The following is a 17389-nucleotide window of genomic DNA, read 5'->3' as shown; positions in this document are numbered from 1 at the left end:
CGATCTCTCAGGTCTAAGTATCTCCTCTCCAACAGTATTCAATAAGCAAATTTGTCACAGGAAGACCCATTATAGAATAGGCTGTTTCTAATAGTTTATTCCTAACTGCCATCAGTTACAGGTTGATATGTACATATCATAGCTGGTCATCACAAACACTCTTTTCCAACAACACAAGAGACGACTCTACACATGGACATCACCAGATGGGCAGTATCAAAATCAGATTGATTATATTCTCTGCAGCCAAAGATGGAGAAGCTCTATACAGTCAGAAAAAACAAGACCTGGAGCTGACTGTGGCTCAGATCACCAGCTTCTTATAGCAAAAATCAAGCTTAAACTGAAGAAAGTAAGAAAAACCACTGGGTCAGTAAGATACAATCTAAATCAAAAACCCTTATAAACACACAGTGGAAGTGAGGAACAGGTTTAAGAATTTAGATTTGGTGGACAGAGTGCCTGAAGAACTATGGATGGAGGCTCGTAACATTATACAGGAGGCAGCAATGAAAACCAATGAAAAGGAAATGCAAGAAAGCAAAGAAATGCAAGAAAGCAAAGTGGCTGTCCAATGAGGCTTTACAAATAGCGGGAGAGAGAAGGCAAGCAAAATGTGAGGGAGATAGTGAAAGATACAGGAAATTGAATTTCCAAAAAATTGCAAGGAGAGACAAGAGGGTCTTCTTAAACGAGCAATGCAATAAATAGAGGAAAACATCAGAATAGGAAAAACCAGAGATCTGTTCAAGAAAATTGGAGATATGAAAGGAACATTTTGTACAAAGATTACCATAATAAAGGACAAAAGTGGAAAGGACCTAACAGAAGCAGAAGACATCAATAAGAGGTGGCAAGAATACACAGACGAATTATACCAGAAAGATATGGAGGTCTTGTACACCCCAGGTAGTGTGGTTGCTGACCTTGAGCCAGACATCCTGGAGAGTGAAGTCAAATGGGCCTTAGAAAGCACTGCTAATAACAAGGCCAGTGGAAGTGATGATATTCCAGCTGAACTATTTAAAATTTTAAAAGATGATGCTGTTAAGGTGCTACACCCAATATGCCAGCAAGTTTGGAAAACTCAGCAGTGGCCAGAGGATTGGAGAAGATCAGTCTACATCCCAATCCCAAAGAAGGGCAGTGCCAAAGAATGCTCCAACTACTGCACAATTGCACTCATTTCACATGCTAGCAAGGTTATCTTAAAATTCTACAAGGCAGGCTTAAGCAGTATGTGGACCAAGAACTCCCAGAAGTGCAAGCTGGATTTCGAAGGGGCAGAGGAACCAGAGACCAAATTGCAAACATGCGCTGGATTATGGAGAAAGCTAGAGAGTTCCATAAAAACATCTACTTCTGCTTCATTGACTATGCAAAAGCATTTGACTGTGTCAACCACAGCAAACTATGGCAAGCTCTAAAAGAAATGGGAGTGCCTGATCACCTCATCTGTCTCCTGAGAAATCTCTATGTGGGACAAGAAGTTACAGTTAGAAGTGGATACGGAATAGCTGATTGGTTCCAAATTGGGAAAGGAGTACGACAAGGCTGTATATTGTCTCCCTGCTTATTTAACTTATATGCAGAATTCATCATGCGAAAGGCTGGACTGGATGAATCCCCAGCCGGAATTAAGATTGCCAGAAGAAATATCAACAACCTCAGACATGCAGATGACACAACCTTGATGGCAGAAAGTGAGGAGGAATTAAAAAAACCTTTTAATGAGGGTGAAAGAGGAGAGCACAAAATATGGTCTGAAGCTCAGCATCAAAAAAACTAAGATCATGGCCAATGGTCCCATCACCTCCTGGCAAATAGAAGGGGAAGAAATGGAGGCAGTGAGAGATTTTACTTTCTTGGGCTCCTTGATCACTGCAGATGGTGACAAGTCACGAAATTAAAAGACACCTGCTTCTTGGGAGAAAAGCAATGACAAACCTAGACAGCATCTTAAAAAGCAGAGACATCACCTTGCCGACAAAGATCCGTATAGTTAAAGCTATGGTTTTCCCAGTAGTGGTGTATGGAAGTGAGAGCTGGACCATAAAGAAGGCTGATCGCCGAAGAATTGATGCTTTTGAATTATGGTGCTGGAGGAGACTCTTGAGAGTCCCATGGACTGCAAGAAGATCAAACCTATCCATTCTGAAGGAAATCAGCCCTGAGTGCTCACTGGAAGGACAGATCCTGAAGCTGAGGCTCCAATACTTTGGCCACCTCATGAGAAGAGAAGACTCCCTGGAAAAGACCCTGATGTTGGGAAAGATTGAGGGCACAAGGAGAAGGGGACGACAGAGGAGGAGATGGTTGGACAGTGTTCTCGAAGCTACGAAGATGAGTTTGACCAAACTGCAGGAGGCAGTGCAAGACAGGAGTGCCTGGCGCACTCTGGTCCATGGGGTCACGAAGAGTCGGACACGACTAAACAACAACAATGTACATAAAAATACATTTATATTCTTTCAAGCTTTATATTTCCAAATATTTCTCTGTTTCAACTGACATTTTTGATCTGCAAATATTATTTTTTTGCCAAGAAATAAGTTGTGCAATCTGTAATAATTTCTTCACCTTAGGTATTAAAAATTTAAATTAAAAAGATTAAATTTATATTGACTGTCTTCTTTCTTCATTTCACTCCCCTTCTTCTTTTCTAAGTAAATATGTCCAATGTTTTCAGTTCTCCTTAGTATAAGTCTCTTACTATCTGCATTATTATTATTATTATTATTATTATTGGGAATTTTCAAGAGGGTGGACACAGACCACATAGGAAAACCTAAAAGGATCGTTTTCCTTTCTCTTTCCAGCCTAATTTTATCCCTTTTCCAATTCTGAAGGCTACTCAGAAATACAAAATGGCACTCGTGTCTGTATTGACAATAAATGTAAATGCTGGGGTCTGTACATAGCTTGCCAGTAACTTTTCTTTATAAATTTCTTCTCCCATTATAATGTCCAATCATTTTGCTGTTTTAGGTTGTCATGGCATAGTTCCATATTTAAACATTAGATAGAAACATGCTGATGTTGAATATTACCTTTACTAAAAGAACTTGCTAGGCTCCGGAATAGCTTGAAGTTGATCTTGATTTTCTCCCCAACTCCTCAATAATATCTTACATTCCCACAGAATGATATCCCAGGAGAAAAAGTAGAGCTCTGCTTGGCATACATCAATGTGAACAACATACCTAATAGAAAGCAAACTATCTTCATGTGGCAAAGGGAAATTGACTACTTGACCTAATATAACTTTTCTATCTCAAGATTTTATTATCCCATTATTTATAAATTCTCTACTTAGAATTATATTTTCCCCAATGATTGAAAATATTTTAAACTCCAAGACCATACCCATATTCCATTTCAGACTGAAGTACTTTAAGGAAATCTGTCGACAATGATAAAAGCAAAATACAAAGATAAATAAAAGAAGACAGCCCAGGAAGTAATATTTCCTATGCAGAGACTGCATTCTTTAGCATGAAAATGTGTGGATACTTAAAAAATAAAGTGCTTTTTTGTTTTTGTTGAGGATTCTTACTGTAATATGTTACTCACCCACTTATTCAAGAATGCTATCAATTTTTATTTTTTTATACTTATCTATATTTCACCTTTTCCCCTGACAGGAACTCAGGGCATCTTACAACTAAAATGGAAACAGCTAAAAATGGGGGGGGGGGGCAATCATTTAAAAACATTAATAGAAATGAAATAAAATTAACAGAGGATGCCCTTCTCAGTTAAAGAACTGGAGTGTAAATTTAATTATAATTTAACTCAAGTTCTAGAGTGCCACACTAGTAAAAGGTTAAATGTAGCAGTCTGAACTTGGGAGTGGTCCCATATGGAAAAAACAGAATCAATACATGCTATGACTTTAGGTTGAGAACTGCAGCACATAAGTTTGCAAGGCTGATTCCTATCTCAAATTATTTCCAATAACAGCTTCTGAAACATGGGGGGGAAATGAGTGGAAACAAACTTCCAGTAACCAAATACGCCAAGAGTTTATTTTTTAATAATTTTGATTCATTTTATAATTACACATAAAAACACAACCAAAAATAAACCAACATAGAAAAAACATACATATACAACAACAAGAAAAAACAAGAAAAAGAAAAGAAAATAATAATACCAATTCTTAATCTTTTCTTAACATTTTTAAAGGGGGGACTTCCTCGGCTACCCCCATATGCAGTTCATTTCTATTCATCTTTAGCAATTTCGATATCCTAGTTTTAACTCATTTCCAGTTTATATTAAACTTTCCTCAAAGCAACAAATTATCCAACATAATTTTAAACCTGCAGTTTCTATACACTTCTAAATCTATTCATACTATTCAATTCTACAATATTTTTTAAAATATAGTTTAAAAATTTTCCACTCTTCTTCCACTGATTCTTCTCCCTGATCACGCAATCTCCCAGTCAGTTCAGCAAGTTCCATATAGTCCATCAATTTCATTTCCCATTCTTCCACAGTTGGTATCTCTTGGGTTTTCCAGTAATTAGCTAACAATAATCTCGCCGCTGTTGTAGCATAAAAAATAAAAAATAAAACAATTACATGTTTCTTAGGAATTACTTTTCCGACCATGCCCAGTAGAAAGGATTCTGGTTTCTTAATAAATGTGTTTTTCAACACTCTTTTTAATTCATTATAAATCTTTTCCCAGAAATCCCGTGCTAGTCCACCACATATGGTAAAAGGTTCCTTCTGCTTTCTTACATTTCCAACATTTACTATCTTGGTTATGATATATCTTAGCTAGTTTTACTGGTGCTGAAGAAAGTGAAATTGACCAATTCTATGAAGACCTACAACACCTTCTAGAAATGACACCAAAGAAGGATGTTCTTTTCATTACAGGGGATTGGAATGCTAAAGTAGGGAATCAAGAGATAAAAGGAACAACTGGCAAGTTTGGCCTTGGAGTTTAAAATGAAGCAGGGCACAGGCTAATAGAGTTCTGTCAAGAGAACAAGCTGGTCATCACAAACACTCTCTTCCAACAACACAAGAGACGACTCTACACATGGATATCACCAAATGGGCAGCATCAAAATCAGATTGATTATATTCTCTGCAGCCAAAGATGGAGAAGCTCTATACAGTCAGCAAAAACAAGACCTGGAGCTGACTGTAACTCAGATCATCAGCTTCTTATAGCAAAATTCCAGCTTAAACTGAAGAAAGTAGGAAAAACCACTGGGCCAGTAAGATACAATCTGAATCAAATCCCTTATGAATACACAGTGGAAGTGAGGAACAGGTTTAAGGATTTAGATTTGGTGGACAGAGTGCCTGAAGAACTATGGATGGAGGCTCGTAACATTATACAGGAGGCAGCAACAAAAACCATCCCAAGGAAAAGGAAATGCAAGAAAGCAAAATGGCTGTCCAACGAGGCCTTACAAATAGCGGAGGAGAGGAGGCAAGCAAAATGCAAGGGAGATAGGGAAAGATACAGGAAACTAAATGCAGATTTCCAAAAAACAGCAAGGAGAGACAAGAGGGTCTTCGTAAATGAGCAATGCAAAGAAATAGAGGAAAACAATAGAATGAGGAAAACCAGAGATCTGTTCAAGAAAATTGGAGATATGAAAGGAACATTTCGTACAAAGATTACCATAATCAAGGACAAAAGTGGTAAGGACCTAACAGAAGCAGAAGACATCAAGAAGAGGTGGCAAGAATACACAGAGGAATTATACCAGAAAGATATGGAGGTCTCGTACACCCCAGGTAGTGTGGTTGCTGACCTTGAGCCAGACATCTTGGAGAGTGAAGTCAAATGGGCCTTAGAAAGCACTGCTAATAACAAGGCCAGTGGAAGTAATGATATTCCAGCTGAACTATTTAAAATTTTAAAAGATGATGCTGTTAAGGTGCTACACCCAATATGCCAGCAAGTTTGGAAAACTCAGCAATGGCCAGAGGATTGGAGAAGATCAGTCTACATCCCAATTCCAAAGAAGGGCAGTGCCAAAGAATGCTCCAACTACCGCACAATTGCGCTCATTTCACACGCTAGCAAGGTTATGCTTAAAATTCTACAAGGCAGGCTTAGGCAGTATGTGGACCAAGAACTCCCAGAAGTACAAGCTGGATTTCGAAAGGGCAGAGGAACCAGAGACCAAATAGCAAACATGCGCTGGATTATGGAGAAAGCTAGAGAGTTCCAGAAAAATGTCTACTTCTGCTTCATTGACTATGCAAAAGCCTTTGACTGTGTCGACCACAGCAAACTATGGCAAGTTCTTAAAGAAATGGGAGTGCCTGATCACCTAATCTGTCTCCTGAGAAATCTCTATGTGGGACAAGAAGCTACAGTTAGAACTGGATATGGAACAACTGATTGGTTCCAAATTGGGAAAGGAGTACGACAAGGCTGTATATTGTCTCCCTGCTTATTTAACTTATATGCAGAATTCATCATGCGAAAGGCTGGACTAGATGAATCCCAAACCGGAATTAAGATTGCCGGAAGAAATATCAACAACCTCAGATATGCAGATGACACAACCTTGATGGCAGAAAGCGAGGAGGAATTAAAGAACCTTTTAATGAGGGTGAAAGAGGAGAGCGCAAAATATGGTCTGAAGCTCAACATCAAAAAAACCAAGATCATGGCCACTGGTCCCATCACCTCCTGGCAAATAGAAGGGGAAGAAATGGAGGCAGTGAGAGATTTTACTTTCTTGGGCTCCTTGATCACTGCAGATGGTGACAGCAGTCACGAAATTAAAAGACGCCTGCTTCTTGGGAGAAAAGCAATGACAAACCTAGACAGCATCTTAAAAAGCAGAGACATCACCTTGCTGACAAAGGTCCGTATAGTTAAAGCTGTGGTTTTCCCAGTAGTGATGTATGGAAGTGAGAGCTGGACCATAAAGAAGGCTGATCGCCGAAGAATTGATGCTTTTGAATTCTGGTGCTGGAGGAGACTCTTGAGAGTCCCATGGACTGCTAGAAGATCAAACCTATCCATTCTTAAGGAAATCAGCCCTGAGTGCTCCCTGGAAGGACAGATCCTGAAGCTGAGGCTCCAATACTTTGGCCACCTCATGAGAAGAGAAGAATCCTTGGAAAAGACCCTGATGTTGGGAAAGATTGAGGGCACTAGGAGAAGGGGACAACAGAGGACGAGATGGTTGGACAGTGTTCTCGAAGCTACGAACATGAGTTTGACCAAACTGCGGGAGGCAGTGCAAGACAGGAGTGCTTGGCATGCTATGGTCCATGGGGTCACGAAGAGTCGGACACGACTAAACGACTAAACAACAACAACAAGTTTTACTGGGAAATACGCCAAGAGTTTAGACCAAAGTGGTACCCTTCCAGAAGTTTTGAACTACCAGCAAGCACAGCCAATTATGAGAGCTGAACTCAAAAACATCTGGGGGCATGAGTTTGGGAAAAGCTGGTTTGGACTCAACATTTCCATTAAGGGATTGGTATGACTGCCACTTCTCAAGTTCCCATGCTGTGGCACTTTAGGCAAACACCACATGAGAAGAACCACATATGCAAGGGCTGGCAATATGGTGCAGTCTTCTGAGCAGGTTTCATGAAATTCTGGGCTGGTCCTGACATAGAGGTAGTAAAGGTAAAGGGGCCCCTGACCATCAGATCCAGTCGTGTCCGACTCTGGGGTTGTGGCGCTCATCTCGGTCTATAGGCCGAGGGAGCCGGTGTTTGTCCGCAGACAGCTTCCGGGTCGTGGCCAGCATGACAAAGCTGCTTCTGCCGAACCAGAGCAGTGCACAGAAACGCTGTTTACCTTCCCGACAGAGCGGTCCCTATTTATCTACTTGCACTTTGATGTGCTTTTGAACTGCTAGGTGGGCAGGAGCTGGGACCGAGCAACGGTCCCCGTTGCAGGGATTCAAACCGTCGACCTTCTGATCAGCAAGCCCTAGACTCTGTGGTTTAACCCACAGCGCCACCTGGGTCCTTATAGAGGTAGTAGGTGCATGATAAATCAAATTCATTGCAAAGAAAGTCATATCTGCTAAGGAACATATGTGTGTATATGTTCCCCAGTGGGCTTCTCTTCCTTTCACCCACATTCAATTCTATGTGCAGTTATATGTGGGCAAAGCCCCAATGGGACTGAGACAAAGCACTGGGTTATAAATGCTTTTGTGGGATTGTCTAGAGCAGGAGACAAGACACAGAAGGTGGGAGAAAAGAAGAAGGTGGCTTGCACCACCTGAACGTAATATTATATTGGGTAGTGGAGCTCTCACTGAATATTCACCAAGTCTACAGATTTTGGTTCTGTCTACCCCATCCCACAAAACAATGCACTTAATATTTCTTCCATAAAAAAAAAAAACTTTTGTGAAGAAATGAGTAGACCTGGATATCAATTTAATGTTCTCACACTCTCTGAATGGTGCGTCTGCAAAGTTATTCACAGTATTGTCCCCAAGACATTTCATTCTATTAATACTATAAATAAATTTTGATCTCAAGGTTATTATTGTACCTTGCAGACAAAAGCACTGAATGAAGACTTTTCTCTTATTGCTCTAGCTTTCCATACTACAGTACTCAAGAACGTAACTGTTTCTATCTCATATTCTGCAACCTTCTTTAAGCCCATTAACTTCTCAAGTTCTGAGCAAAATGCATAAGGGCTGTTACTTTAATAACTTGGTAATAAAGGGATATGATTGCACACAATGGACATTTCATTCATGCAGCATTAATTGAAATGAAATTGTTGATGGATAAGTTACTACAGTACTTGATTAAAAAGAACTGAGGGTTGCATCCCATGATGTAGTGCCATCCGAGCAACAGGCTTCCATGTGTACAACAGAAATTCCCCTTACTCTCCTGCTGCCTACAGCCCCCTGTGTGCATTCAAAATCTTCCTATTGGGGGACCATCCGGAGTGGTTTTATTTTGGGGAGAGGAGAGGAAAGGGCATTCTGCTGCACAAGCAGAAACCCACTTACACAGCATTGGACACAATCCTGAAGCCACATGGGCTAAAACTGTGACATGAACAAGGCATCTGAAAGCAGAGAACAGAGATCTACAAATTCAGGGAAAAAATATTCCAAAGAGAAGGAACTACTGTAATTATGTACTTATGAATGATTTTGAAACAAATGTACAGTAGTTTAAGAATTTTCCTTCCTGACAAACAATCTCCCACAATGATACCCCAATTCCCCTGAATCTAGTAGAAGTTTGGAGGTTTAGTGCCAGAAGGAAAACTCACTAAAAAGCAACAGAAACAAGTTGGTATCAAAGGCAGTTTCCCTATTAGCAACTTTTACAACCCACAAACATTTTTTTTTATATTTTGGGTTGTTTAGAAACAGCAAATTGGCAAAGATCAACTAATAGGGAACTGCTTAAAACCAACTATATTGGAGACGATGTCTTACTGGTTTAAAATGTTATTGTTTTTAAAACATCACAATCCCTTTAGTAACACTAGTTGACTGTCCATACTCAGAAGAGAACATAATACAACAGCTGGAAAACTTTAAGCGGGATCCACAGTGGAGCCCATTTACATTTTCTTGAACCTTTCATCCATTTAATACCATGCATTTTATCTCTTAATCACATCCAAGAATAGTTCAATTCACTTTTCAAGTCAACTTCTTAAATCCTTGCAAGTCCTAGAACATTACTTTTGTTTGTCCTATTACTTGGAGAGAACTAATAGCATTACAGCATATCCTGAATACTTCAGGCCAGCAAATTTGTGACATATCCTTTACAATTTCAGTGGAACACCTTCAAATCATCTTCTCTGCTTGTTTTACACATGAATTCTGAAGTTTTTATTTCAGGATTTCTCTGTGCAGCATTTGCAGATTCCAGAGGTTTGGAACAGTGGAAGAGGGCTGCAGAATTAAACCTCAGAATACCACCCTGCCCTGTGTGTAGAATTCATTTTATAGCACTCTGAATCCTGGCTAGCGGTTCCAAAAGGCAAAGGAAACCCCGTACGTAACTGTCATTAATCAACTCGAGAAACAGATATCTCTCTGCAAGGAGATAAATGAGGCAAAGAACTACTGTCACTTTTGGGGATTGAAATTGGACCTTAGGTGGCAATGCCATAGTTCATTAGGGTTACTTTGCTAGAGGCAAAAAATGCTTGCCAGCCATGGCAATTTTCCTTTCCCAGCACAAACATGGTGCTAGATGGCAATTCTGCAGAATTTCTAGAAGTGCTGTTATCCAGGCATTATTCATAACTGGTAATAAATAGTATGAAATATTTCTCCCTGTGTGAACTTTCAAACTGCTGTGCAAAGCAAAATGAATCCAGTCCTTCTTAAAAGGAAGAAATAGATCATTAGAGTTGCCGTGGATCTCACATGACTGTGGCTGTAAAGATGTGAAATGGCAGCAAAAAGTTAAAATTAACTTGCCATAAGGTAAGTCATATATCCTTAAACAAGTCAGGAAGATACTAAAAAGTCTATGGTATATAGGATAAACAGAGGAAATGTAAGGGGGGGGAATCTTGTTATTATTGGACCCCACTGAGGTACCAAGGTTGGATGGGCTTTTGGGGTGGGCAATATTGCCAAAATGTTAAGCAAATATCGCTTTGCAATTAGAAGGTCTCAAGTATTGCCCCAAAGGGCAGTAGTAGTAAGTTAAAAGAAGAAATCCTGCCCAGGGTGTCATTTTCCATGATAAGGCTTTCTCAATAGTGGTTCCCCATTTATGGAGCGCCATCTCTGGTGAGACAGGTGCAGTGCATCTGTCTCCCTCATTCAGTATGAATTTTGAAACATGACTGTTCAGGCAGTATCTGAAAGATACTGTTCTGGGCAACCTTGAAATTATTAGCTGTGAGGATATCAGACTGTTTTAAATGTTTCTATTTATTTTATTTCTTTAAAATTGCTTTGCTTTGCTGCTTTGCTGCCACCCTGGGCTCCTTTGGGAGAAAGGGTGGAATAGAAATTTAATTAAATAACAACAATAAAAATGATAACAGAATTTTATTAATCTATGAACTCTCTTGCTTACATCACCCCCTTATGCCCATCTCTTCTTCTTTTCTACTCTTTATTTCTTTTGTTCTGCTGGTTCCAGTATTTTCATTCAAACCCATGTTCCCTTCCTTCTTTCTAACACCATTTCCCATCACGTCACATTATTCTAGAATTCCCTTGTCACCAATGCCCACACAAATCCATCTATTTCCTCTTTCATAAATGAAAACAAAAACCCAAACCCTGCTTAAAAGTCACCTGTTCTCTCATGCCTGCTAAATGGAACAGTCCTCTCCCTGCACCACACACTTTTAATTTCTCATATCTGCTAATTCCAGTTTTCCTCACTGTCTCTCCCTTACTCTGCTTGTGACTTGGGACCGCATCATGTTACTTTTTCTGTTTACAGTTTAATAAATATAGCCAGTTAAAAAAAAGGAAGAAAGTAAAGAGCCATATCATCAGCTTTGGGGCATATCATCAGCTTTCCATCAGTTTCAGCTGGTGGCCCAGCTGAGTTCCTATCTGGACAGGGGTAGCCTAACTTCTGTTGTCAATGCTCTAGTAACCTTGGCATAGCTCACAGCAGCCCCAAACTCTTGAGCTCAAGCAATCTACTAGCCTCAGCCTCCAGTTGCTCCACAGTATTGACTTATATTCAACACTGAGTTGTCACCTTACAATATCCAGATAATGAAACTGAAAAAGAAATGAACGCCAGAAAAGGCTTCAATACATTATTTTCTTCATGCTTAATTATATGTTTTGGAATAGCAGATTCTTCATTGCTCACTTGTTAAAATGGGAAATTATTCTTGGTTGAGTCATTTTAACAGCTCTGTTGCATTAACATTAGATTTTGTTATAAAAGGTCCCTGTGGATGTGGCACAGAAGGATTCCAGACTACAGATGTGAAATTGCCAAGCATGCCAATATTAAGAAAAGAGAAATGAAGGCACAGATAACAGTTAAATGGCTTCCTTGGAGGCCTGCAAAGTCTACCACCACTACGTACAGAAATCAGGTCAGCTGTGCCTTCTCCTGAGCCAAGTCAACTATCATGCATGCATAATTGCAATAACTATGAAAAATAAGGAACCAAGAAAATGGTGAGATCTTAAACACACATTTTAAATCTGTAGAAAAGCAATGAAAGTACCGTATGTTTAAATTTCTGTGTAAAGGGAATATACTCAAGATTTTGCTCACTTTTATTTCCTATCTTACTATTACTGGATTAACCATGGGCCATCAGCATAAAAGCATAATATAAAACCGTAAGATCACAATTCAAACAATGTAGTCATTTGATGTTTGACTACAGAAAAGTGCTACAAGGGTGCTCCAAAGATCTGCTCCTCCCTTAAACCATGGAAATGTTTGAAACCAACAACCAAAATAAGAGAAGCTAATGATGAATGCCTTGTGGAAGAATAGCCCTTTTTGGACTATTTAAGGATATATTACAGTTTGATGAACTCGCAAGCAGGATTTGAAATATGAGCAGTAGAAGGAATTGGAGAATACAGTATTGATGCGTTTGGTATAAGAAATAGAAGGCATTGTGCAGCAGAGGGGAGAAAATTAAAACACCATGGGAAATTGGGTGGGAAGTCAGGAAAAGACAAACCTATTATGTATACATGTTTATCTTCTGAAAAATAAATAAAAAATTATTATGAAAAAGGAGAAGTTTGAAACGAGCTTAAAAATATTTTTATTATACATCATAAGTGATTTATATATTGGAAATGTTGTAATGTGAAGGGCCATAGCTCAGTGGTACAGCATCTGCCTTGCATGTGAAAGGTCTCAGCTTTAAGTTCCAGGTAAGGCTGAAAATGTATCCTTGTCTGAAAGCTTGGAGGAGGCAATATTGAGTTAGATGGACCAACCGTCTGACGCAGTGTAAGGTAACATCCTATGTTCCTGTAACTAAATATAGTATTGGAATTTTCAGAAGCATACGTCAGTCAAATTTTTGATATCCATTGTACTTTTCAGTAATATGAGAATTCCAAAAAGGAGCCAGTACAGCAGTTAAGGATGCTGCACCAATACCAGGATATCTTGAGTTTAAATCTGCATTCAACCATGGCGCTCACTGGGTGACCATGGACCAGTCATTATCTCTTAGCCTAGTCTAAGCGTTGTTCTGTTGAAGGGGAGGTCAGAACACTGCTTTGAGCTCTCTGGAGGAAAGACAGAATATAAAATGTTACAAACAAACAAAAGTGAATGGTGCGCTGCTGTTTGAAAACCAATGACTCCCCCTGTGCCAGCTACTTTGAAGTAAAATGATGAGAGACAAGAATCTGTTCTCATACTGGTATTTTTCTGCAGCTTTTTGGACACTTGCTCTTTATTCTCCAGCTCTTGCTTTTAACCCCTTACAATACTTGATTACAAGACATACATTGTTTCCCCTCTTGAATTACTTTTAACACATTAGTCCACATTTTTACTCCTTGTTGCTAAGCAACATGCATAACATTAAGATGTATGTTCATTTATCTTGGAACATTTTCTTTTTCCCATATGTACTATTCTACTTCAAACTGCTCTCACAAATGAATTTACTATGCCTTCAATTTCTTTTTCCTTCCTCTGCAATATCTACACTTGCCCTCTCCACATTTCCCTCCCTAAATAATTTCTAACTACCAATAATAATTAACACACATATACATGTACATTGAGAACATAGAATCATAGAACTGTAGAGTTCGAAGGGACTCTGAGGGTCATCTAGTCCATACCCCTACAATGCAGGAATCTTTTGTCCAACATGGGGCTTAAACTCATGACTCTGAGATTAACGATCATCCAAACCTCAAAAGATACTAATAGAAAGATCAGAGGTAAGAAAATTATACAAGCACAAAATAGTAGCATAGCAAAAGGTTTACCAAAACCTACAGCAAAATTCACTAAATTAATGACTGAATAAGTTAAGAATATATGCATAAGGATATAATTGGTTTTATAAGCAGAGGCAGGCCATAAATCCCAGGGTTGCAAAATGAACAACATTCAGATTGCATAAATGCTTACAGGGAGAAAAAGGACAATGATGTTGGAAAAATAAAATTTCTAATGTCCATTCCTAATCACATTTATGTTGAAGAGTCCCACTGATTTTGATGTAACATGCTTCCATAAAAGTGCAATTAATATTGCATCATATCTGCATCTGTAGGACTCAAATCATTAGTTTCCCATTTGTAACTGTAAGCTTAGCTTTTGTCTTCAGCTGGACAAGCCTGGGTCAAGGAATAACACACAGATTCCTTACCATGAAGTGAGTTTAATTTAGAAGCTACTCACAATGAGAACAAAAGGAAGTAGGAGGGAACCATAGTGGGGTTCTTAAGAGATGGGTGTTTGGGTCACACAGAGAAGAACAGGAGCACACTTTGGGGATTTCCAAAAGCGAAAATATTTAAGGAACATGGTAAACCAAATCTATATTTGAAATTAGCTAAACAGTTTTATAAGATACTGACAAAATCTGAGCTATTTGAACTTAAAATCTGTAGAGAATATATGAAAGTAAACAAAAGCTGTGCCCCCTCCCCAAATAATGAGGCATGCAAGGGTTTTTTTTTAATAGAGGGCTGAATATGGGGTGAATAAAGTAATAGGCAGGAGGAAATTAACTCCTTGGGTTGCAGTCAATTGTGTCCTGAAATTAAAAAACAGTCTTCATATAAAAATATAAAGCAATTTACATTTAGCATGTTGAAATAAAATACTTGTCTCAGGTACATTTCCCCCCAATGACCCTGTCAAAGATTTTCTATCTCTGGATCGGTTTTTAGTACTTTCTTAATGAATACCACTGTAGCAGATGGACAATCTACTTCAGGGAGGGATATAGAAGGTTGTAGGGGAAAAGAAAGGAATTATTTTCTCTGCATCTTTATCTAATGTAAGCTAGTGTCCTGTTTTCAGAACATGTCTACATGGCCTGTTTGGGCTAAGATACATTTTGCATCTCATTCTATAGAACCCAAATGTGAAGAACTGTGAACTTTTTCCTATTATTATTCCAGACCCAAATAAGAGTTATGACTTAGGAGAAAAGCATGCCAGCAGATGTGTCAGGCACTAGAGACTATTCCGCAAAGATGATGCTACATGTACATACAGCTGCATGCACTTTTAAATATGCAGCCTGCAACACAATGGCCTAAGAAAGAACAGCAACAAAGAAAAACTACTGCAGACATCTCTAGAACTGGAATGACATTGCACTGTATACTATGTTCCCATGGCAACTAGCCATGGGAAGATGAATGTTTCATATTCACTCTGCTCTGCAGTACATGTCTAAATCAAAATTTCATAAAGAGCACAAGATCTTAACTGAAGATTATCTACACAAAACCAGGTTATTTTCATATTACTGAATAATTATAGGCCAGAAACAATGAGGTCATTTTGGAGCAGAGGAGACAAAAATATGCCAGGCATTAGTATGCCTCTAGTGTGTGATCCTATTCATCCAAGTGTAAACTAGCATAAAATGCAGAACACAATAGAATGTACTATCTGCTTCTGGTTAATGTCATCTCACATACCCTGATCCAAAGAACCATGGAAGCAGAAATAATAATCAGGCGTAGTGCAGAAGGCTGAGCCACATAGGGATTCTTATAGGGTAAAGTATAGGATCCATGGGTTATCTCAATGTATGAGAACGCTTTTTCACCTAATATACAAATAGGGCTCTATACACTCATTAGAAGAAATCTGTTTGCAGAACCCCGTTTCCACAATTCTATTTGCTCAACTGATACCACCAAGACTTGCAGAATAGCATCTATTTCTTTTTACATTTTTGTCATCACACTCATTATAGAAGTGAACTAGCAAAACTATTTTTTTAAATGTTCCTGAATAACAATTTTGTGTTTGAATAACTTCTTTGATTAAAGACTGCCTGTGGGTGGTATTTTCTTGACAGCAATGGGTAAACTTTATTCTCTTGTTAGAAAAGTGGGTACATGCACATTCATTGGAGAAGGAAATGGCAAAAAGACAGTCCAGGACGTTGTTGGCATCCATCTGTCTCGAGAGACAATGGAGTGCACCTCTGGGGGGGTGAGGTCAAACTGCTGCATTAGCAGCACCAAAGTGACTTCCCTGGGGCACAAACCTGGGCAATGTGTATGGCAGTCCTGGGCTGCCCAGAAAATAGGACGGACCCCTCTCTGGGTCCTGCTGACGTGGTCCAAAGAAAGGTAGAGCAATGGACTTCCGGTCTGCTGCCATTAACAATTGGCAAAGGAAACCTCGGTCTCCGAGGCCCCTGTGCTGTTTAGGGGGGGTGCCATTGGAGCGTGGTGGCCACCCGAAAAAAAAACCCAGATCGGGCTTTCTGGGGACGTGGAGACCCGGCACTGCTCCATAAAGTCTCCCTCGCTGCCCGGGAAGCTCGTTAAGAGCCCCGAGAGCAGGCAGAGTGGAGACGGAGCCTTGGGTCGATCACTACCTATCCAGCGCGAAGCTCTGAGCCAACGTTAATTTGAGCAGTAGATACCTCCTAAATTTGAAGATTGGACTGTGAGTATAATTTAAAATTGATTTTGAGAAAAATTTGGCCAGGGGAAGGGATCTAAAAGAACGGAGGTCGATTCCCCCCCCCAACAGAGTAACTGCGAGGCAGCTAGCTTGCCTGCAGCCAAGATACGAGACAGGAAGCTCTCAATTTCCTCTAAAAGCGGACCTAGAAATCTCCCTGTTTGTTGCAGGGCAAAGGGAGGTAATTAAAAGTGTGGAAAACCTGCAAAAATTGAAGTTTTTAAGTGCAGAAAACCCTCCTGTAAGCTGGGAGCGAACTCCGGGAGCGTGGACGAGTTACCATTGTGACGTCATAAAGGGAAAGAAAGGAAGCTTGTTATTGCTGTGAACTGTTGAACTATAGTGTTAAATCTGTCAAAATAAAAAGATTGGAACTTTCTTCAGTAAATGGATCTAAAAGAGCAGAAACTGAGGCGGAATTAGAGACAGAACCAGTCCAGACAAAAAGTTTAAGATTGGAACTTGGATTAAAAAAATAAACACCATCTTGGATCCTGCAGCTCATGTCTTTCCCATGAAATTTGAGACCTAAAATGGAAGTAGACAAAACATCGCCTTCCGGTTGGGATTACAATTGTATGCAATATGTTCTGAGTGACCAACGTGAAGCCAGAAGGGAAAGATTTGACATTTTGAAAAAAGATTTGTCACAGGAAGAAGAAAAGGGATGTGAGGAACCTAAACAACCCAGCAAAGATGAAATTGAAAAGGAGCTGAAGGATTGGAACCTAGTGCAACCAGTGAGAGGGGATGCACAGGACTTTTGTGCAATACCAGGGGCTCCTGAGGAGAA

General features: G+C 39.5%; 1 protein-coding gene across 5 annotated transcripts in view; it reads right to left on the bottom strand.

Moving 5' to 3' along the window:
* Positions 1-17389, bottom strand: part of EFCAB11 (EF-hand calcium binding domain 11) — a 94113-nt gene that overhangs the window by 57314 nt on the left and 19410 nt on the right. For 2 of the 5 annotated variants that reach the window (XM_060272354.1, XM_060272366.1), the window contains exon 6: positions 7769-9052. The exons of 2 other annotated variants lie outside the window; for them this stretch is intronic. In XM_060272354.1, coding sequence (XP_060128337.1) covers positions 8899-9052 — 154 coding nt within the window. In that variant the 3' untranslated portion in view covers positions 7769-8898. Of the gene's footprint in view, positions 1-3753; positions 4554-7768; positions 9053-17389 lie in introns of those variants that run through there. One more of the 5 variants, XM_035101917.2, reaches the window with a different exon arrangement.

The sequence above is a fragment of the Zootoca vivipara genome, chromosome 1 (assembly GCF_963506605.1).
Source record: "Zootoca vivipara chromosome 1, rZooViv1.1, whole genome shotgun sequence".
NCBI classification, from domain to species: Eukaryota; Metazoa; Chordata; class Lepidosauria; order Squamata; family Lacertidae; genus Zootoca; species Zootoca vivipara.
The sequence above is the reverse complement of the archived record's forward strand: the minus strand, read 5'-3'. Positions and strand labels throughout refer to the sequence as shown.